The 23,769-nt window shown below is 38.4% G+C and overlaps 1 protein-coding gene across 1 annotated transcript in view; it reads right to left on the bottom strand.

Moving 5' to 3' along the window:
- Positions 1-266: 266 nt before the first annotated feature.
- Positions 267-23,769, bottom strand: part of LOC113441643 (uncharacterized) — a 28,812-nt gene continuing 5,309 nt past the window's right edge. The window contains exons 2-14 of the mRNA XM_026708757.2: positions 21,683-21,933; positions 20,297-20,340; positions 18,320-18,484; positions 11,415-11,540; positions 11,184-11,242; positions 10,477-10,636; positions 10,008-10,137; positions 8,535-8,663; positions 7,167-7,279; positions 6,354-6,415; positions 2,137-2,164; positions 1,725-1,861; positions 267-444 (exon numbers count right to left, since the gene is read on the bottom strand). Coding sequence (XP_026564542.2) covers positions 267-444; positions 1,725-1,861; positions 2,137-2,164; positions 6,354-6,415; positions 7,167-7,279; positions 8,535-8,663; positions 10,008-10,137; positions 10,477-10,596 — 897 coding nt within the window. The 5' untranslated portion in view covers positions 10,597-10,636; positions 11,184-11,242; positions 11,415-11,540; ... (1 more) ...; positions 20,297-20,340; positions 21,683-21,933. The remainder of the gene's footprint in view (positions 445-1,724; positions 1,862-2,136; positions 2,165-6,353; positions 6,416-7,166; positions 7,280-8,534; positions 8,664-10,007; positions 10,138-10,476; positions 10,637-11,183; positions 11,243-11,414; positions 11,541-18,319; positions 18,485-20,296; positions 20,341-21,682; positions 21,934-23,769) is intronic.

The following is a 23,769-nucleotide window of genomic DNA, read 5'->3' on the forward strand; positions in this document are numbered from 1 at the left end:
AAGGTTTAACATTAAATATATAGATTTAAATTGTGACAAAAGACTTAAAGCATGGCTTTTGAAAGTATTTATTGATTACAAGTAAGAAGATCAAAGATGTATATGAAGTTTTTTTTTTTTAATAAGTATAGTTTTCCAGATCAGGTTAAATAGAATTTGTCCTGTTAGGTGAGAAGAGAGGGGAAAAAAATAATAAGGATCAATTTGTTTAAGTCTGTAAGATCACTGGTTTACATTTGTTTAATTTTATACAGCAGTAAAAAACATTATTCCAATTCAGTCCATGACAGGCGTCTTTTTCTGCAAGGAGAATGATGGGACAGCATCTCCAGAAGGTATTGCTCACATTTGATACAGATGTCCACAGAAGGCCAATCCCTCATACTTTTTATGCGGCAGGCAAAGGGTGGTGTTAAGCAATGGGGTTCAAACACAAGAGGTATTCTGGAAGTCATGAGAAGAATTCAGATTATTTTCAAATATGCCTCTTTCATACCTTTATATGTTTTGAACACCTAGTAAGGGTACACACTTAAAAATGTTTTTGAAGAAATGTGTGAGTGCATGTGAGTGCAGGCTAACTTTCTTCTCTTCATTCAAATAGGCAGAGCTTCCACACATGTCTGAAAAAAGAGAGAAGTACTGCATGCTTACAGGATGTCCAAAACATTTCTTCCAAATCATTATTATATATGTTTAAATGTTTAATTTTAGAAATGGAAAATCTAATTTGGAAAACAAGAACAAAGCTAAAGAATTTTTTACTTTGCAGTATATTTGCAACATTATATGAACTAAAAGCTACTGTCTTCACATATCACACTAAATTATAAGTTAGTTTGGCTTAGACTTAGCACAATTTGTGAACTCATCCACTATAGCTGTAAAGTAGGGTTCATGGTAGAGCACAAAACCTTCAATTTTTTAGGACATGCAAAAAAGTAGCAGCAAACAAATAAGTGATAGTGGGCAAACATCACATTTCTTTTTCCTGCCTCGTTAAAATTACTATTTGATGTCAACTTTTGGAGAGTCTCTGGACGCTTTCGGAGATGCTATATGGGCATAGTTTATAGCATAGCATAATGTCTAAACCAGGCCATTATGGCTTATTCAACAAACACAGGCCATGGTTTAAGATAATATAAAATCATATTTAAAATATTCCATTGGATCTTTAAGTATGTACAATAGTACTTTTTCATGCTACCAGATAGAATTTCTGTTACAAAGAGAAACATGGATACATACTTCATAATGGTCTCGAAGTATGTGATTCTTTTATAAGGTTCTGTGCTATGTTCTTGCACAGAAGGCCATTTTAAGTGTGAAGGTCAAGCCCTGGGATGGCAGATAAAGGTTCTCCAGGACAAGAAGCCTGGGGAATTCCACTGGGAACCCTGAGATGGCCTCCATCAAGTCAAGGCAGGAAGATTGCAATGTAACAGGGCGGCTGCCACAGTAGTTTAGTTTCTATTAGAAATTAATAGATAAATAGATAATAAATAATAGATAATAAATAATATTATCTACTATAGAGATAAAAAATTAGCCAATACCATAATTTTCTCATTTATGAGTCATGGAATGTGGAAGCTATTTTCTCAGCATATAAGCATCATCTTATCAATACAAGTTTATTATGGACTAGTAAGATGGGGGAATTGGCAAGACAGAGAAGAGAATGTCTGCATTATTAATTTAGTTTCATGGTAAACTCTCACCTTGATGAATCCCACTGTTCTACTTCAAGCTGTGCAGTTTTTTGGTTGTGCAGGCCCTGATCATCTTCTTTGCCCAGGTGTATCATTTTAAAGAAGTGAAGCGGAAGGCGTACACAAGGTCTGACTGGCATAGACATCTAGAGAAAAATACTATATTGGGATAATTGGTCCATCGATCCTTTAAATCAGTTAGTAAAATAAATTAAAATGGCATTCACTGTTAATATTAAATAAAAAATGAAGCTGCATGCTATTAAATAGGACAATGCAACATCAGATACAAAGTACCATCAAGCAATTTAATAAATGTCTTACACATTAATTGCTTGATGGCTCCTAAACAAAACTTTGTAAATATGGGTTAAATTTACAAAATGTTTTATTAGAATTAATGAAAAAGAAAATAACTCACTTTGATGCAGCAATCTTTGCAGATCACACTAAAATTAAAAGGCAATATCTCAATTATAGCAATAGCAATCAAATAAAATGAAATAACAAGGGAATTGAATACAAAGAAAAATAATAAAGGAATTGAACAAAAATAAAAATAAAAAGAACCCGAATAAAAGGAAAAAAATAACAAAGGAGTTACAAAATAAACCACAACCATAAGGTACAAAATGAGTTGCAGGACTGAGAAATTGGCTTGTTATTTTTTCCTTATGCCTGCATGATCAATTGCAGGCTTTCCCACAAAGAAAAGATCCCAAATACCACAACTGCAAAGTTTTTTTATGAAATGCTTTACTGCAATTAATTCTGAATTTAGTCAGCATGTGCTTGGGAATGAAAATCTCGTCTCATCTGGGGGGAAACCAAACAATAAAAATAGTATTTGCTATTGCAGTGGTAAACAATTATTTTCTGGCTTTGAAACAACTGTCAAATTTTCTGGGAAATAGAATAATCAAATAGGTTTGGAAAGCACCATTTAGGCAGTGTTTTTCAAACTTGACAACTTTCAAATGTGTGAATGTCAATTCCCGGAATCTGCCAATCAGTTGAAGGGCACTGATGTCCTGATTTGGAGCACAGAATCCAATCGCTGCTCAGTTGAGGAATCTTCAGATTTCATAACAGAAGACAACCATGCTGTTTTGGAAAAATAGCCAGGACTTTTCTTTTCTAAAGTCTTGGTTAATTTAGGGTTGCAAATTGAGGCTGGGAGCGTACAGATAGTCCCTGACTTACAACCACAATTGAGCCCAAAATTTCCGTTGTTAAGTGAGACATTTGTTAAATGAGTTTTGCCCATTTTATGGCTATTCTTGCAACAGTTCTTACATGAATCACTGCAGCTGATAAGTTAGTAACATGGTTGTTAAGCACCTGGCTTCCCCATTGATTTTGCTTACTAAAAGGTTGCCTAAGATGGTCACATGACCTTGGGACACAGCAACAGTCATAAGTATTAACCAGTTGCCAAGCATCTGAATTTTGGTCACATGATCACGGGGAAGGTCAAAGGTCATGAGTGTGAAAAATGGTCATAACTCACTTTTTCAGTGTTATTGTAACTTTGAACAGTCACTAAATGAACTGTTGTAAGTCAAGGACTACCTGTACTTTGATGCTTTCCAAATTCTCCCGCTTGTGGAATAAAATCTGAAGTGAGCACAGCCATGGTAAATATTTCTCTGCTCTTATTGCATAGGCAGAGTGCTGCCTGACAGCTCTGTTTAGGGCTACTACTCCATACCTTTTTTTGGTAAAGGGACTCTGAAGTTCATCTTCAGGGCCATGCTGAGCAGAGGTGGGATGCAAATATTTTCACTACCGGTTCTGAGGACGTGGTTAGGTGGGAGTGGCTAGTTGGGCATGGCCATGTGACTGGGTGGATGTGGCTTTTTTTCATCACCACCCCTCCCCATGCTCTGCTTTTTTGCCTCCTGGGCCTCAGAAAAGCTTCCTGGGAGCCTGTTTTTGCTTCAGGGAGGTTTCCTGAGGCCAGGAGGCAAAAAACAGAGCGCCGGAGGGGGGGTGCAGCGCCCCTCCGCATGCCTCTTTTTACCTCCTGGGCCTCAGAGAAGCCTCCTGGGTGAAGCAGTAAGACAGAGAGGGGAATCCCAGCCCAAGTGATCATCAGAACAGCTGATCATCCGGGGGAATATCGGTTCAGTTGAACCGGCAGCTGAACAGTAGCATTTTTTTTACTACCGGTTCACACAAACCGGGCTGAACTGGTAGAACACCACCACTCATGCTGAGACATTTTCAACACACCTGTGGGATAAAATTGCTCACATCCATTCTCAGATGAAGACCAAACATGGGGCAGATCCATTGGGGAACCTTGGGGAAGTCTCTTACTTTGGAATGGTTTGATCTTGTGGGCCCTGAGGAAGTGGACATGTTCTTTGGGATTGCATGAGTGACCTTGGTCAAGTTCACCTGAAAGATGAAATGTGAGTGGGTCCTAGTGACAGTTAATTCATTCTTGAGAGAGAAAGTGTTCCCAGAACCATTTAAAGAGGTGTTGCTACACTCCCTCCTCAAGAAGCTCTTGCTGGACCCTACTGCTCTGGATAACTTTAGTGCAGCCTCTCATCTTCCTTTTTAGGGATGGTGGTTGAGAAAGTGGCTACATTGCACCTCCAGAGGATCGTGAATAAGGCAAATTATCTAGACCTTTTCTAGTTAGGTTTCAGGCTCAGATTTGGGATGGAAACACCATTGATAGAACTTTTGGATGACCACACATCTTAAAGTTGCCTTTGTTATTTTCCATTACAGTAATGGAAGTTTGCTCCTCCCCCCCCTCTCATTTCTCAAATCCATTTCAGAGAGGCTTCCTGAACTCTACTGCATATTCAGAAGAATGTCTAAGGCAGGGGTGTTAAACTGGATTTCTTTGAGGACCGGATCAGCATTGTAGTTCTCCTCCGTGGGCCAGCTGGGGAGTAGAGGGGACACAAGACGGACGGCTCCTGTAGCACCCTGCCAGCTAAAACAGGACAAGGGGGCCATGTAAGCCTCCCCCCATGCCCCATTTTCAGCCTGGATGGCCTCCTGCAGCATACTGATAGCCAAAACGGGGCTGGGGGGGGGCACATGAGGCCTCCCTCAGCCCTGTTTTCAACCTGGACAGCCTCATGCCACACTTTGCCGGCCAAAACGAGCCAACTGTTTTGGCTGGCAGTGTGCTGCAGGAGGCCTTCCAGGCTGAAAATAGGGTGCGCACGCCCCCCATGTCCCATTTTGCCTGCCAGAGGCACCATGGGCTGGTCCTTTTGCTATTTTTAGCCTGGCCGCACAGGCCAGATTTAAGCATCTCGCGGGCCGGTTTTGGCCTGCAGGCCTTGAATTTGACACTCCTGGTCTAAAAGAAGAAATAATATGTTTCACTACAAATTCTGTGTTGCTGGCAAGCTGACAGTCCTGAATCAATTCACAGAATATGAACTCTGTTTAATATCTTTTCATTCTTCTAATAGAGTTTTCTAGGTGAACTATGAACAACTCACTCCTACATTTCTACTTTCCTCATTCATCAGCCGGAAGATTCAAATCTAGGAAACCCCCACTGGTATTTGCAGAACATGTACCCAACAACTTTGATTCCCCATTGCAGACAATGCTAAATGCCCAAATATAGGGAAACATTATAAGTTACCCCGCACAAAAATGCTAAGCTTTGAACTATCACATCAGCAATGGACAATCCTGAATAGGATTCACACCTCACACGGTGTCTGCTGGGACTCTCTGTATAAATGGGCCGTAGTATCCTCCCCTCAGTATGACTGCAAGGTCCAATGTCAAACTGGATCATATCATGACCAGCTGTAAATTGAGGGCATATACTGGTCCAGTATCTGATTTCTTTAATATAAATGATGCTTCAATGGTTAGATGGCCTAAATATTGGTATTTGAACCTAGACATTTTGAACATTTATACTTTATTGTGTTTTAATAATCTAGATGAAATATTAATATATATTGCTAGTCAGTGTATAAAATGCCATACGCAAAATAAATAACTCTAAGTAAATTAGAAAATTGAACATTTAAAACAGCAAACATATCAATATATAGTAGGGCGACACAAAGAATTTGAAAGGGTGCTTCTTAAAATGTATTATTGCAGGGGAGACACTCTTGAAAGATTAAAACTGTCATATCCTTTGAAAAGCTCAGGCAAGTGTTGTAAAGTTTTCCCCAGTTATTTTAAATGCTTTGCATAGCCCTAATAAATGATAGAGCTGTATCCTGTTTCAGATACAGGAGTAGTAGAATGTATGGGAACATAAATATAGCACCTGTTTATATAGTTGCTCATTTGCCAAGATTGGAAGCTTCTTTTCAGCAGCCTTGCAATCCTGGAAAATGACATAGCTACTTTAATGAGTTGGAAGCAGAGGTTGCTTTTGCACCACTGCACATTCTGCAGTACTTCAAATCCCTCAAATCCAAAGCATTTAAGAGCCCTAATAAATAATAATGAAAGATACGAGAAGAAATACATTTAAAAGCTACTACCCAAGATAACATAGGCATTTGACTTTCCCCCCAAAAAACTTAACCATACAAATTATAGGTAAAAAGGAGTGTTTTTCTCTTGCACAGTAATTTAATTATAAATTATAAAAAATATATAAATTATAAAAAGGCTCTGTTTACTTACCTAGTGCAGAGATGACATACATAGGGCCATATAAAGAATTGGTTGTGACAAACAAAACAAAGCTGTAGATGGAAAGTTGTGACAAATGTTCCAATTTCTTTTTATAATATGATAAAAATCAATGCAAGTAATAACACTCACACAAAGAATGAAGAATGTTTGGAGATTAAAATATGGGCTACAGTTTCTGCAGTCAATTTATAGCTATATAAACCATCCCTTCTAATCACTGAAAAGACTGAGAATAGCTTTGCATTATGGAAGCTTTCTCTACACACAAATGTAAAATGAGGAAAAATACAAACAAACCCTCCTATGCTAGACTAATTTCCTTCTTCAAAATAGTTCAGTCAGGTATACTGACATTATTTTGTATGCTTAATCTGAATGAAAACCCTGTATGCAATATAAAAACATTAATAGGAGTTCCTAAAAACAAAATTTGATAATAAGGGAATGAACTTTTTATCTCATTTTCCTCTCTTCTGAGATGGTGGATGGTTTTTTTTTAATAAAATGGGGCACATTAAACTTATCTACTTGTTATCGGGGGAAGTAAATGGTAAGCAATCATAGGAAAGAAGCTTCAGGGTTCTACAAAAAAGGAGAGGTGGAGACAGCCTATAATCCACACATTCTTCAACCCTAATCTATTGGCAGAAGGATTAGTTTAGGAGAACAAAGTTAACTAGATAGGCCAGTGTTGCAAAAACAAGCTTAATTATAAACATTTAGCTATATGAATACTCATCTCTGTTTTTAATAAATATTAACAAAGCAACCAACTAACCAATCCTCTTATTAGGAAATTACCTCAGCCCTTGAAGGAAGATTGCTTGTTTCTCTTTGGCAGGAGCCTTTTACTTCTAAACATCTTGTTCCCATCAAATTTACAATGCTTGGTAATGACCATCTTGAACATGTCTGATTGTAAGTAGGTAACAACTATAAATCAAATGAAGACACTCAGAAATTGCTCTTCATGATAAATTTGTAATAAAACCAAATCCTCTGGAATTTAGAGTTAAACTTAGTAGTTAATGAAGAGTTTTTAGTTTGACATGAATAGCTCAAAAATAGGAAATTTATACAAACCACTGCAAACCAGCTACAGCCATATTTTATAAACTCAGGAAGTTATATAACTTTTATATATTTATTTCCAAATAGAGAAAATTTTATGTATTTATTTATATCCTGCCTTTATTAGTTTTTATAAATCAAGACAGCGAACATACCTAATAGCAATAGCACCTAGACTTATATACTGCTTCACAGTGCTTTACAGCTCTCTCTAGCAGTTTACAGAGTCAGCATATTGCCTCCAACAATCTGGGTCCTCATTTTACCCACCTCAGAAGTATGGAAACCTGAGTCAACCTTGAGCATGGTGAGATTTGAACTGCCAAATTGCAGGCAGCCAGCAATCAGCAGAAGTAGCTTTCAGTGCTACACTCTAACTGCTGTGCCACCATGGCTCATCACTTAAGAGTTATATACCACTTCACAGTGCTTCACAGCAGTCTCTACATGGCTTATAGAGTAGCATATTGCCCCCAAGAATTTGGGTCCTCATTTTACCGACCTTGGAAAGATGGAAGGCTGAGTTAACCTTGACTCAGTCAGGATCTAACTCCTGACAATGGGCAGAGTTAGCCTGCAATATTGCATTCTAACTACTGTGCCACCACGGTTCTTCTAATATTTCTTCCTCCTCCTAGTTTTCACAACAACCCTGTGAGGTGGACTGAGCTGAGAGAGAATGACTGGCCCAAAGACACCCAACTGGCTTTCATGGCTAAGGCTCACAGTCTTTTGGTTTCTGACCATAACCACTAGACCATATTGGCTATCTATTTTATAATATACTAAATGAATAACTGTTAAGGTAATTGTATGTTAATATATTCTATTTAGATTTAAATTCCAAGGACTGCACATCTTTAATTATGTGCACATAGGGAAGATACAATGCATTGTAGCGTTTTGTGTAGCTTCAGAGCCAAATCCAAAAAAGAGGAGCAGCAGCAGCAATAATTCCCCAAAACCACTAGATGTTTGTCCACCCTTTCAATATGAAGATTTAGATCAATGAATGCATGTTGAAAAATAACAGATAAGTGACATTTGTTCTTGCCTTTGTTTCTGATCCACCATCCTCACATAATTTTCCTAGTTTTGTTTTTAGTTCCAAATCTGAGTGAGTGCAGCTCAGTTGTGTTTTTTTAGCTTTTGAGAAGTTAATGCTGATGTTTTGTTCAGAGATGATACTATTACATGGAGAATTCAAGACGAACTTCTGAGTATCTCCTGTAGAAAAACAACAACACAGAATCAAAAATGTAAATAGAAATTTTAAGCCATTTTGACTTTCTTCAGACATGATAAAATACTTGCAGTTAGTTCTCATTACATACAGCAGAGAATATATGAAGTAATGATGTACAATATGTCTGGTTCAAATATTTCATTTCATTTCTGTTATTTAAGAACCTCTTATGCTTCTTCCAGGATTCCATATGGATTAAGACATAATAATCCAAATGGGTTAAGAAAAAGAAATAAAATGTACAGGTATAATACAAATATAGCCTGGTAATAACAGCAATAATTCCTGAAGGGGTGTTATGCAGAAGATAACCATGACTTAATCTCTATTATTCCAGAGTCCAGAACATAGAATTAAGGTCCTAAAGCATATCAATTTAATTATATATCCTGGTTGAACATAGGAAAGCAATTTGAATATGGTACCAATTACCAAATTTCTTTTCATTGTATGTGTTTCAACACAGGCTGTACAGTCATCTATTGGAAATATTTTACGTTGGATTTTTGCATTGAACAGAGTATTGGATTAAAAGTTCTACAAGCTTCTTTTAAAATCTGATTCCATTTTAAGGCATTTGTTTATATAGACCAAATTCATGTGAGGATCTAGCAAGCATCATCCTTGTTTTATACCAGAGCATTATATTAGAACCTTCATCAACAATATTTGCATATACTAGCTATAATATATCTTGAAAACAAAGGTTTTAGCCAAGAGTAGAAAGATAGAGAAAAACATAGAAATGTTCCATTGAATACGCATGGGATATGCTGGGATTTCTGCCCATAATTTTGATTATAAAATAAAAGTTTATTGATGAAAAAGCAAAATGATAGATTTTTTTACACATTTACTGGGGTAACAATTACAATGTAGATCTTAAAAATAAGTTTATTAACAGAGGAGGGAATTCTCTTTGCTTTTTTAAAACAAAAACAAAGGAACAGCTGAAAATGACTGGAATACTGCCACTTTCTCCTTTTAGCCCAAGTAAGAAGAAAAATATTGAAATGGTGCTATTTCCCAGGATGGTAAGAAAAGAGGTGTCCATCAATCAGAATAATCATAAATATGACTATGGCTAAACCAAAGAAAGAGATTTTTTAAGTTTATGCACTGACTGGAAACAAAGTTCAACAGCTTAAGTCTGCTGAAAGTCTCTGAAGCTCTAATCTAGTAACCCATGCTAAATGACAGAAAAGTCGTGTCATTACAACCAAATCTACCTTTAAAGAAAACTGATTTTTTTATTCCTTCAAATTTGTACAGTACACAGTAAAAATTCCAAGACATCTACATTATCAAGAATGTCTTGAACATACCCTTATAATTGTTGCTACTTTTCTGTTCAAAGATTGGTCGAAGTTTAGGTGGATTTTTCACTTCCATCATAAGCTTCTCATGCAGGCTGAACTCTTGACTGGTCTTCTCTTTCAATTTCCATACTGAAACCTAGCAAATACAGTGGGTTATAAATGAAAGATGGCAGGAATCTAGGGCCTTGCAGCTCAAAAGATTGCCAAACCCATTGATTTCTTTAAAAAGGAAAGAAAATCACTCTCTCACGTGACAGGAAAAGTAGACAGAGAGAGAACATAGTCAGCCAAAGAAGTTAGTAAAATTGAAGATGGAAAGACTTGCACATGGGGTGATAGTCCCAGGGATCAACCTGCCTGGAGCCTCTTCAATCCTCATCATACTGATAGAAAATGTCTCACAAATGAGAGAGTCTCACATGTACGTCTCACATATACACAATAAAAGCTAAATCTGATATGACCCAATACTTACTGCATGGAGGCTGTAGCGTTTGTTTTTGATATCATCTACCACCATACTGTAGGATGAAAGGATACCTTCTCCTGGAGGAATGCTGTGCAGAGTTTGCCCCATAACCTTCTGTAGTCTCATGCTTTTCTGTAAATAACCAAATACATCCTACCACAAACCATCTTGAATGGGGAAGCTGACTCTGAAGGCTTCATATTAGCCTGCAGGTGTATCATATTGTATGATTGCTAAAATATCACTAGTGCATTATTTTAAAAAATGTTGTTGTTGTACAGACCAGCTTATAATATTCCAAATTTCCACTGCTATAATATGCTAAGGGATCAAGATTGTTAAAAGTAAAAGGAAGGAATAAAAAATTGGTTTATTTGATCAAAGATAAAACATATGTGTTGCTATCTGTTAATCAACTTTTGGTGATCAGAGCTGAACAATGAGGTTTTATGGATTTGTTTTTTGATAGTAGATGGGTTATTTGTTGTATTTTATAAAGTGATAAATTATTTTAAAAAATTATACTTGTGACACAGTTATATTTCTTTTCTTTTTCTTTACTATATACTTTTTTCTTCTATTTTTCATATCTGCAATTTTTTATTCATTTCAATTCATATTAATTTTTACCTTTTGAATTGTAATTTTTAATACAATTACTATTTTTTTAAAAAAGAAACCTGATATTGAAAATAACAAAGTAGATTGTTCCTACCGAATTGTTTGTCTTCTGTCTGGCAGAACAGTCTTCCACATCCATTCTTCCCAAATACTGAAATACATTAAAAAGAATTATTTATTTGCTCAGCATAACCCTTCAATTTCCTTTCCAAACTTCAGCACATTTTTCCTCCAATTTCAAAAGAAAAATTATGATGTGATAAAGATACTGAAGTAGTGACAAAGAAAGATTTAGCTACTATGTTCTCTCATCTCCCAAATACCTCTTTGCAACTCTGTATGGTTAACGTAAGTTTCTGAAGCTCAATGTACTCAGAGAACAGCATTTGGCAGATGGTTGTATAATGACTGGCAGCTTCTGATGGTTTGTGAAAGTGATCCTCACAGATCTAAAATGGACAAACAGTAATCAGTTCTGGACACATATTCAATTAAATTGATTAAACTAACTACTGAATTGATAAACCTGATGTGCAAATCCTGCTCCATTTCCTCTGAACTTCTTTCTACTCAGGGAACAGCTTTTAATAATAGATTAGAAAGCATTAGAAGTTAGAAATGCATTTTGGCAACTATGGAGCATAGCAGCTTTTGAATGTTACTCAGCATATAAACCTGTTTGAGACCTCCCTATAATATAACTTTCACTTTAATAAAATTCTATAAGAGATACAGAAAAAAGAAAAGTGAACATATTAGCCAATATATTCTAGAAGAAAAGAAGATATTAGACACTGCAAACTATCGGACTATCTTGTCTGTTAGCTTTCAAAACTAGCATAAAAAGAGCAAATAAAGAAACTGAATTCATATCAAGAGGCACTCTTGCTTTGGATAGTGCACTGCGAAAGTCCTCTAAAACATAGGCAGAACCAAATCAAATAAATAAAGGGTCAGATCAAGTGATAAATATGATTTTACATAAAACTAAATTTTAATAAATGCAACTTATATGGTGTATCTTAGATATTTCCTAAATAGAAGGCGAAATCACTAAATACTTGTTGTTGAATAATTACTGTAGTTTCATAGGAAAACATAAACTTGGACCACAGATCCATTTTACATTGGTTTAGCATTTAAGCGATAACTTGCATGACATAAGATGACAATTTAAAAAGCAACCATCTTCAGTTTCCAACAGAAGAGAATATATGTAGCTCAGGTAGAAATTATTACCCAGCTAGGTTACTTCATCAATGCTAGGAAGTTTGGAGTTTGCTTCCTGTTTATATATAGTAGCTTGCCGTGTCAGTGCTGTTGGGGTACAGTTTTCTCTTTGATAATTCCTTGATTATTTTTTTCTGTTTTTAATCTATTCTTATATGAGTAATATTTGCTGCAGAAGATGTGTTCTAGTCTTTTTGTTTCTCTCTTAGCTTTTTTGTTGTCTTTTTTGAATAGCATATAAATGCTCTTTATCACTGTTATATCTGGGAGGACGGTTCAAGAACGGAGGCAAGACTCAGATAGTAACTAAAGCTCTTTATTTGTGACTTCAGATCTGAGCAACTAACCCCAGCCGCAGCAGCCCCTTATATAGGGCTGGCTGCGGCTAGGCAGCCAATGAAGGCGATTTGAGTTTGCTGCTCTTGGCAGGGCCAATCGCGGCAGCCCGTTTACTGGCCAATCGCATCAGTCTATGGCGACCAATCACGATCGGCTTTCAGCGGGCCAATCGGATTTGCAGGCTACGAGCCTGCTAGTCTGGAACACCCCTCTCCTCTCGGTTCCATTTAAGGGGTGGAGTAATATAGTCTCGCAGGTAAGCAGGTCTTCGCACCTGTCTGCCTGTCTTACGCAGTTCCGCTTGACCCTGTTCAAACCTGGGTTCAGATGGACTGCTTGCTGGATCAAACAGGAACGGTGAACCGGTGTCATGATTAGGGCTCTCCTCTGGTGCCCCCGGGGTGATGAAGTCCTCAGCCTCGCTGTTACCGTCATGGCTCCCGGGGCTCGCTGAACCTGCCTGGTTGCTGCTTCCTGGCGAAGCGTTCGACTGTCCAGTCTCAGTTGCAGCTGGTGAGTGTTGCCAACCATGGTGCGGTGATCTCGGTGATAGTTCAGAATAAACAGGTGTTGGTTCTAATTCTGAGTTCACTGCTTCCCCTCCCCCCCTAGTGTCAAAGTTAGGGTCAGGGTTGGAAGATGTGGTTAGTCTGGAGCGCAGTTGGTCAATATGGCGTTTCCATGGTCTGTCATCAGTGGTGAGTAGACGGTAGGAGCGGGGGCCCGTAACTTGAGTTACCTGGGCAGGAATCCAAAGGGGATCCCCAGAAAATTTTTTTGCGAAAACAAGGTCTCCTACCTTGAAAACACGGTGCTTGCTGCTGGAACCCAGGGGCTTTTCCGGGGTGTAGGCAGGGTGCAAACGATCTAGAGGCGATCTGAGTTTCCTGGCCATCAGGAGTTCAGCTGGGCACTTGTTGGTCGTGCTGTTTGGTGTGATGTGTTGTAGGAGCAGCATTCTAGTGACTTTGTCGTGGATGTTGCCTTGATCCATTTTCTGTAGGTTTTTTTTCGTAAACTGAACCATTCGTTCAGCCCGGCCATTCGCCACAGGATGAGCCGGCGATGTGAGTGCGTGTCGGATGCCCCGTTCCGCTAAATACTGTTCAAAGGCTAAGGCAGTAAATTGGGGCCCATTGTCAGAGACCAGGACATCTGGTAACCCGTGTGTGGCGAAGAGTCTGTTCAGTTTTTTAATGACCGCCTCAGTAGTGGTTGCTTTCATTTTATTGACCTCAAGCCAGTTTGAGTAGGCATCAACAGTTATTAAGAAGGTGTGGCCTCTCGTAGGTCCTGCAAAGTCAATATGAATGCGAGACCAAGGACCCCTGGGTGTTTCCCATTCTGTTGGTGGGGCTTTAGGTGGAGCTGAGTGGTTTTCCTGGCATTTGTTACAAGAGGCGACCCAGGTTTCGATTTGTTTGTCTATACCTGGCCACCAGGCATAACTTCTTGCCAGCGCTTTCATACGTACGATGCCCGGGTGTCCATTGTGTAGCATTTGCAAGACCCTTTTTTGTAACTTAGTTGGTACAACAACTCGGTCTCCCCACAAAATGCACCCTTTTTGTGAAAAAAGTTCCGTTTGTCTGTTTTTAAACGGCTTAAACATTTCCTTAGTGTCGTAATCTGGCCATCCCCTCTCCACCCAGCCAAGAACTCGTGCCAAACAAGAGTCTCTTTTGGTTTCAAAAGCGATGTCTTGAGCCGTTAGTGGAGGCGATGGCATTGTCTCTATTTGCAGTACGGGGAGTGTGGGAGCTGGGTCTTCCTGTGGCTCGGGTAGCGGTGAGCGGCTCAGGGCATCTGCGTGGGGAATAGATTTCCCCGGGCGGTACTTTAATTGATAGTCGTAGGCAGCAAGAAATTCCGACCATCGCGTCATTCTGGGAGAGAGTAGGTTTGTCGCCCGCCAGGATCCCAAGTAGTGGCTTATGATCCGTTATAATAGAAAACGGTCTCCCATAAACATATTCATGAAATTGTTTTATTGCAGAGACAATAGCAAGGGCTTCCTTATCTAATTGGCTATAGTTTCTTTCTGTTTTTGATAGAGTTCGTGAAAAAAATGCAATTGGTGCTTCTGAGCCATTTGGTAGGACGTGGCTCAGGATGGCCCCCACCCCAAATGGTGAGGCGTCACACATGACAGTCAAAGGTAGTGTCTCGTTATACTGAATTAGTACTGCCTTTGAGGTAAGGAGGTCTTTTACTTGCTGGAAGGCGTGTTCCTCCCGACGTCCCCAATTCCAGGATGCCCTTTTATCGAGTAGTCTATGAAGGGGCTCAGCAACAGTCGCCTTCTGGCGTAGAAAGATATTATAAAAGTTAATAAGTCCCAGGAAGGCTTGGAGGTCGGTTTTGTTTTTGGGTCTTGGGGCGTTTTTGATAGCTGCCAATTTTTTTTCTGTGGGGTGGATTCCTTGCTTGTCAAGGAGGTAGCCAAGAAACTCCACCCTTTCTGTGCAAAGCTGGCACTTTTCCTTCTTAACCATGAGGCCAGCATTTTTGAACCTCTGCAGGACTGTTCTGAGACGTTTTTCTAATTGGTTTTTTGTGGGTGCTGCTATTAATACGTCATCAAAATAGGGCACAACCCCTTTTATCCCTTGTAATAGTCTCTCCATCAGGCTTTGAAAGATGCCTGGGGCTACGCTTACACCAAACTGGAGCCTGTTGCATTTGAATGCACCACGATGTGTGACTATAGTTTGGGCTTCTGCAGTCTCGGGATCAACTGGTAGCTGTTGATACGCTTGGGACAGATCTAATTTTGCGAATATTTTGCCACCCCCAAGTGAATGCAGGAGATGTTGAACAACTGGCACTGGGTAGGCGCTCTGCTGTAGCGCGTGATTGAGGGTGGCCTTGTAGTCACTGCAGATTCTTATGGACCCGTCAGGTTTTATGGGGGTGACGATTGGTGTCTCCCATCGGGCGTGGTCAATAGGTTCTAACACGCCTTGCGCAATTAATTTGTCCAGTTGCTCGTCAATTTTGGATTTAAGAGCAAAGGGAACTTGGCGTGGCTTTAGACGAATGGGTGCTATGTCGGGGCGAAGATTAAATGAAATAGGGGACCCCTTGTACTTGCCTAGGCTTTCGTTGAACACTTCTCGGAAGTCATGAATGAGAGCCGCCTCCCAGTCATTGTCTTCAGTATGATGGATGCCAGCCACTCCGATTCCTAATGGCGCGAACCACTGAAGACCCAATAGACTTGGCTGGTCTCGGTCTACGACGGTGAGTGGTAGAATTGCCTTATGTCCCTTGAACGAGACCTGCACATGGCGGGTACCTGCGACTGGAATCTGGTTGCCTTGATAGTCTTTCAGTATGAGTCTCTGACTGCTGAGGTCTTGGCGTCGGATGTTGGGGACTAGCTGCTTGAGTGTTCTCCAGGATACCATGGATAGTGATGACCCAGAGTCGACTTCATGTTGCACGGTTTGTTTTCAATCGTGACCTCTACTCGGATCTTTTTAGCGTCAAGTGATGAAGCGTGGCCGATGGTGATGGTTTGATGAGCCTTCTCTCGTCTGGTGGCGTTGTTAAACCTTCGGGGTCTGCTGTACCGGTTCCACTGGTTGCTAAGGCGGTCCCTCTGCGTGGTGGTGTTGCCATCATTTCTCTTTGGGCTGCTCCCTCTCCGTCTGGGGCTGGAATTTCTCTTGTTTCTGCATACCTTCACGATGTGTCCCCGTTTCTCGCAAAAACGGCATATGGCATCTAAGAATCTGCATTGGAATCGGGGATGGTTTCCCCCACATCTGGCGCATTGGTAGTTGGCTTTGCGACTCCGCTGGTCCCGTTGCTCATGTTCTGACCAGAGCCTGTGGACTTCTTCTTCCTCGCTGTCTGAGGATGACTCGACGTCTTCGTGATGGGTGGTTGATGTGTACTTGTCTGAAGGTTTCCCAGCATCGTTGGTCGGTTGGCGGTTGGTCCCGCTGGTTCGACGCATTCGTGCTGCCGATTTACGAGTGGCTTCGGCTGCTATGGCATCTGCAAGTGAGATGTCTCCCTTGGCCATGATCTTGCTCTGGACGGTTGGGTCTCTGAGGCCAAGGACAATGCGATCTCTCATGGCTTCTTCGAGGTTGGCGAAGCCACACAAACCACCCAGGTTCCTCAGGTCTGCCACAAAATCCCCAATGCTCTCACCTTCACGTTGGTCCCTCTGGTAGAACTCATGCCTGTGAATGAGAGTTGGCACGGCTGGGGCGTAATGGTTGTGCAGGATGGGAGCAAGGGTGTCCCAATACATGGTTTTAACTTCAGCTGGCTTGGCTAAGGCTTTAGCCATCTTAAAAACGGCTGGTCCACAATGGGTTAGAAAAATGGCTCGTTTTTTGCTGGGCGTGGCATCTTTGAGGTTGTTGGACTCCAGGAACATTTGAAATCTGTCCATGTATGAGTCCCAATCTTCGCTAGCTGGATCGAATGGTGCGGGTGGTATAGCGCTGCTGGCCATGTCGCCGTTGTTGCGCTCTGTCAGCCACGTGCTCCTTCAGCTAGCTCAATTTAATAGCTTCTGTTGCCTCCGCATCCCATCCTCGTCGCCAGTGTTATATCTGGGAGGACGGTTCAAGAACGGAGGCAAGACTCAGGTAGTAACTAAAGCTCTTTATTTGTGACTTCAGATCTGAGCAACTAACCCCAGCCGCAGCAGCACCTTATATAGGGCTGGCTGCGGCTAGGCAGCCAATGAAGGCGATTTGAGTTTGCCACTCTTGGCAGGGCCAATCGCGGCAGCCTGTTTACTGGCCAATCGCATCAGTCTATGGCGACCAATCACGATCGGCTTTCAGCAGGCCAATCAGATTTGCAGGCTACGAGCCTGCTAGTCCAGAACAATCACTATAAGTCTATTGATCAGGGTAAGCTATTTATAAACCAAAAGCAAAATAAATGCTCATTATCATCATGGATGTTACCTGATCAGGTAATGAAACATGTACAAGCAACCAACCAAAGTCAGCAAGCACCAAGGACTCTACATCTCCAACTTGCTGCTCTGCAGATGTAGCAGACTATCAAATCAGTAGGAATTCTGGGCCAAAGACACACACACACACAAACATACAAACACACACACACAGAGTTCTTTATTCAAGAACTACACTAAAAATAACAAAACTCAAGTTTAGCAGATCTACACTGAATGCAGAGGATGTGAACAAAACAAGTGAAGCAAATCTAAACAATCAATATTCTATGAGATTTAGTATTGGCGCAGTTTTGTGTTTTATTTTTATTTTCCCAAACATTGTGGATTAAAATGGACTTATAAAATTAATTGCCTTTATGTATTTAATTACATTATAAATGTACATACTTCAATGTGAACTTCTATAATAACTATTTAAAAGTATTACAACAGTGTTTTCCATTAATTATTTAAACTAATTGCTAAAGTTAAACAAACAATTAATTAAGTGACCAAGCTGCACTTTAAACTGAATGCATTCAAAGGAGATTAGCATATTTAAGGGAGGAAGAAGGAAGGGAAGGAAGGAATTTTTCTTACATAGATATTCATTCCTTGACTGTTTTTCCTTAAACATACTTTATACTGAATGTGTAACATTGTTCTACTCATCCAAAGGACACTTAGAGCAAATGGCTAAAGATATAAATTATGTGAAACATACAAGACCTTGATTACATCCTGTAAAGCAACTGTGCTGTTGGAGGTTTCTGCGTTCAGTTTGAGCATAAATGTTATTAGCTTTGCCAGAGACTCACTCAGCTCTCTCTCCATATAACTCTCGATTCCCCAATCCAGAGCTTTGTAGATCAATTTTCCTAATGATTCTGTCAACTAGAAAGGAAATACTGAGTCAATTCTGAAAATCTAGGACAGTTTTGTCCAAATCAATACACAAATGGCTGCTTGGGTGACTGGCATTAAAATAATTTAGCTACTGATTTTCATCTGTCTAGACATTCTTAAAGCAGTTTTAAAACAAAATTATAAATACTAATACAAAACTAAAATAATAAAACATTAACTAGTACAGTAACTTGAGGCAGCTGGCAATATTAAAACTACAAAAAGGTTGTAGAGCATGGGGATATCCTGATATCAACTGGGGGAGAAAACTATTTCACTGAGATCCCCATAGAGTTCATTGCCAAAAAGTATCATCAGCCACACATTAAGGTTAAACTAGGAGGAAGTTTTTTTGTGTCCCTATTTCCAAGCTGTCTTGTAAGCCAATAATAATGTCCTGAAGATATTCAAAAAAAAATTAAGCAGCAGGTACAGTGCCACTAGCCCAAGTGTTCAATATAAATAATGGAATTGCCTTGAACAGTCTGCCTCTTCTGAAATCATTTCAAGAACAGACCCTTACATACCTTGTTAACAATAATCCAGTCTTGAGATAACCTATGTACGAAATCATTGACTGAACTCTTATGTACCTCTTCATGAGCACTTTGTGATAATTCAGAATTAGTTCTAGATCTGTGCAATTATAAAAATATGAGCTAGACTTGAGAATGAAGAGTTTTTTCCCTGAATCTGCTGTGACATATCTGAAATCAAAGCAAAAGTAGCTCTTTTTCAAGGCTGAAGCTATGTGGCAAGTCAGTTTTTCAGTTGGCAAGAGCTTTTGATTGATTCCACTTCCCAGCTCCTGGTTTCAATTTAGCGTCTTTCCCACTCTTCTAATAATGTATGTTTCTATTGCTATTTTTTAAAGTGCAACAGAATAATAATAACATGATTGCTTGACAGTTTTTCCTTCTACCAACTAACAGGCTTCTATGCTGCATGCAGTAGCAATAGCACTTAGACTTATATGCCACTTCATAGTGTTTTACAGCACTGTATAAGTGGTTTACAGAATCAGCATATTTCCCCCAACAGTCTGGGTCAGAGGTGGTATTCAGCAGGTTCTGACCAGTTCTGGAGAACCAGTAGTGGAAATTTTAAGTAGTTCGAACAACCGGCAAATACTACCTTTGACTGGAGATTTTACAGCTTCCTTCCCCTGTCATGCCCACTAAAGCAATGCCCACAGAACCAGTAGTAAAAAATTTTGAATTCCACCACTGATCAGGGTCCTCATTTTACCAGCCTCGGAATGATGGAAGGCTGAGTCAACCTTGAGCTGGTTAGGATCAAACTCCTAACAGTAGGCAGAGTTAGCCTGCAATATTGCATTCTAAGCACCATGGCTCTTGAAAAATGTTTTATGATCAAAATGATGGGAGAAAAAGAGTAAAAGGATGCATAGGATGAAGGGTAGGGAATTTTATTCACCAGTAGTAATAAGTATCGATAGGGTGCTGATCAGATGGTATTTTTTGGATTTGAGGATGATAAACATAACAATGATTATCATCAACTTTATAAAAATAGAGAAGTGGAAACATTATGGATGTGGAAATATCCTCAGCTTTAGCTATTCCATTAGGTCTTTTGCCAGAAGACTACATGGGCCATTACTAATGAAGATAAGTCCATGAAAATTCCAGATTTTAATTCATAGTTACAAGAATGAAATACCATCCAAGAGAAATGAACTATCTAAGAGCCAAACCTAATATAGTCACTACTATGTATAGATTTATTTTGCTAATATCAAGAGTATGCCATCAATTGTGTCAAGCACCATAATCTTACCTTATCTTCTAAAATCTCTCTTGGCTGTTGATTTATGTGACCATCTGAAACAAATGTTTTAATCAATTTCAGTTTAAATTTAATTTGCATATTCAGGGTGACCCTGGAAGATATTGATAATATATTGACTCCTGGTTATTTTTTAAAAAAACTTGTCAAGTAAGGACAGCTGAAAAGCACTCTGTGGATCATAACCCCAGTTGTTAATCAAAATATTCCACTATGGATACATGGGAAATCACCTTTCTTTTGTCAAATGGCATATGGGGAAGGGAGGAAATACTACAATATCATCATTCATTATTTCCTGTAGAAGCATCCTTTTTTAGCCTGCTTTCTCCCTTCATGGTCATATTGCTGGTACGTGATAGTAGTGAAATAAATCTGGAAAACTTAGGCTGAAGTAGGCTGATATATAGGATTATCATGTTTTTAAAAAGTCTTGGATGAAGGTAGTCACGCATTTTATAGGACTATCTTCTGTTTATAGAGTCTAGTTTAAAGACAGACCTCAGAACAGAGATGTTGAATCTACTTGGCCAGCAGATCAGATAGGCATATATTCTCTAGTTATTATGGGAAGGTGTACTACTGTATATTTCTATAATAATTTCTATAAATCAGCATAAATACATGATCAGAATATATACATTTTTCTAGCTTTTAAGTGTGATAGACTTTCAATGTTTCAACATATAGTACATACCCCAGTGTTTTATTAAAGTTGTTATATAACATAACCAGTATAATTTGTTCCTATGATTTAATACACTATATAAAACTTCTAGAGGTATTTTTCAAAAGGGAAAAAATTATCAGACACTATCATTTTAAGAAATGAAATGAAAATTAAGGTTTTTAAAATACTTTTATCTCTCCTGCTGTAACTCAGTAGTATCCTTCAAACAATAGCTTGTCATTATCAACAAATATGAATGTAGAACTATTGGTACAAACTGCTGCCTTGATTATATTAAAATCAAATACTCAAATCTGAATTAACAGGAGTTGTTTGTATTTAGTAAGCATTTTTTCTCTATTATAAATACATTAATTTTTCTTTAGTACTATTAACAATTAAATGTTATTAGATTTTGGAAATCTTTAGAAAGGAAAATAAATCAATTTAGATGATATAAATACATTAAATTTTCATAGTCTGTACTCACAAAGAAACATTTGCAATGATCTTAAATTCTAGGACTTATTCTATTTCCCATTATTTATTCACAAATCACATATGGTGAGTAGGATTGTTTCCAGGTAAGTGCATTAAAAATAACATATTAAGGTAACTCATAATACATTGAAATATTAAGGGACATAAATTATAGAAACACATACTTGTAGGTGGAAAGAGTAACTTTAGTAATTGTAATTTCTTACCATAGTTATGTTTGGTAGTGAAAGATATACTACCGTCAGAATGAATATAGAGCTCATCAATATCTGGAATCTTCATTTGTACTGCAGAATCCAGTCCTTGAGCTAATGTGTCATTCATTTTACAACAACAGTGAAAGCAAATAGCCCAGGCTTGTTCTTCACTTATGGGCTGTTTATAAAATCTGAGAAACTGAGCTAGAGAGACCTTAGTTATATCCTTTGTATTAACCATTGTAATTGCTGGCTTTGTCCTTTCTTCAGCTCTTCCTGTGAAATCTTTACAACTCAACAAGTACTTTTATGTGTCTAATTTATATCCTTTGATATGGTCTTTTCAGGTTCAGTTGTTTAGAGAAAATGTGGATGTGTCTTAAAGGAGAAGTAACTGCTTTATCTCTATACAGTATTAATTTTGCCTAGATAAAAAATCAAGGTCAGTTTATTTATAATACCTTAGATCTCTGCAACAGTTTCCCCATAGGAGAATTGATAGCTGAATATATCTTACGAAAATGTTTATTAAAATAAGTTTAGTTTTGATAAAATCCACCTTTATCCAACACCTGAAATTTCTTAACATTAATTTGCATACATACTTGTAATCTAATTTCAAACATCCCATATTTCTTTGTAACTTAAAATGTTACAGAAATTTATATTAAATAAATAATTATTTATATATTAGCCTATTTGTTTACACTAATTGCAATTTATTCAACAAACTGGTTCAACACCCATGATAATACATTAAGAAATTTCTTAAGTGTTTAAGAAATTATTGTTGAAGCAAAAAATGTCATAGTATCAAAATCACAGCTATAATTATAATAAAAGGTTTACTTAATTTTTTAAAAAAATGACAGAAAAGAACTTTAAAAGCAACTCAGCAAAGACCACATAAGGAGGCAGGTAGAAAACCAGGTGAAATTCATAATGGTATAGAATATCTCATCCTCAGCCTATTGTAAAGAGATCTTAGATTTGGATTAAGCTGTTTCAGTTTAAAGTAACATTTCTCTGTTATCTAAACACGCCTTGCCATACAATTTCCAACATTTTTGTGATGGTGCTGGGGAAGATGAAGTCAAGGGAAATAGTTCTGCCCATATTTATATTGGCCTTATACCGGTGGATCTGTTTCCCTGACCTGGCAACAATTTTTTGGCTGCTAGGATTCAGAGAAGTGGAAGAGAACTGGAACAAAAGTGGAAGGAGGCATTGTGGAGGAAGTATGGTAATGGTTAGCTCACTTCTTCATTCCCATGGAAGTGTGGGAATTTGGTTATTGCCTTGTTTCCTTGATTTTATTGATACACTTTGAATCTTTAGGATAATGGACATGCTGCTACAGTGGTTTCTATTAAAATTTGGTCCATAAAGCTCTTAAAGACTTAGCAGGACAGCCAAGGAAAGATGTTCAGAGTTCATGTTTGAATTAAATAGCAGATGCTGTGGGAAGGGAAAGATTTGTAATTTCAAAAGGAATCTCAGATTGCAACCTCTGTAGTGTATTTACTTTCAGAGAGGAATTGTGATGGTCTTTTCTGTAATAAATTTAAAAGAAACAAAGCAAAATAGAGCAGCATTTTTTTTTTTGTAGATTACATATTGAATGTATGTTTTAATCTCCCAAAATTGATGCCAAATTTCAATATCCTTATTGTTTGCTCTGTGAGCCAGCTTCTATTTGGCACTTTCCAGAGATCTCATATTTTATGTCGCATCGTACACAATCAGCTCTAGGATAATGGGAACCGCAGTCATTACACTTTGGAGAAATACTGTGGAAAGATGATTCTCTTTCTCCAATATGATTTGTACATAAATACATCTACTTTAATTTCTCTCTGTACCTGTTAATGAAGGTTTTCCTAATTTTTTCTTTCAAAATTATTCTGTATCAGTTTATGATATAACTATTGTTCCTTTACCACTGTACTGTTGAAGCTAAACCTTAAGTATGCAGTGAAGAGTAAAATTAAACTAAGCAGTAATTGCTATGCTCCGATTAAAGGAACTGAAAGGTGCCCTTTTTAGAAAAATCAAATACATGCACAGCAATACTATTCTCGGGCTCTGTGAGTTGC

The sequence above is a fragment of the Pseudonaja textilis genome, chromosome 7 (genome assembly GCF_049901715.1).
Source record: "Pseudonaja textilis isolate UNSWEBS1 chromosome 7, rPseTex1.2, whole genome shotgun sequence".
NCBI classification, from domain to species: Eukaryota; Metazoa; Chordata; class Lepidosauria; order Squamata; family Elapidae; genus Pseudonaja; species Pseudonaja textilis.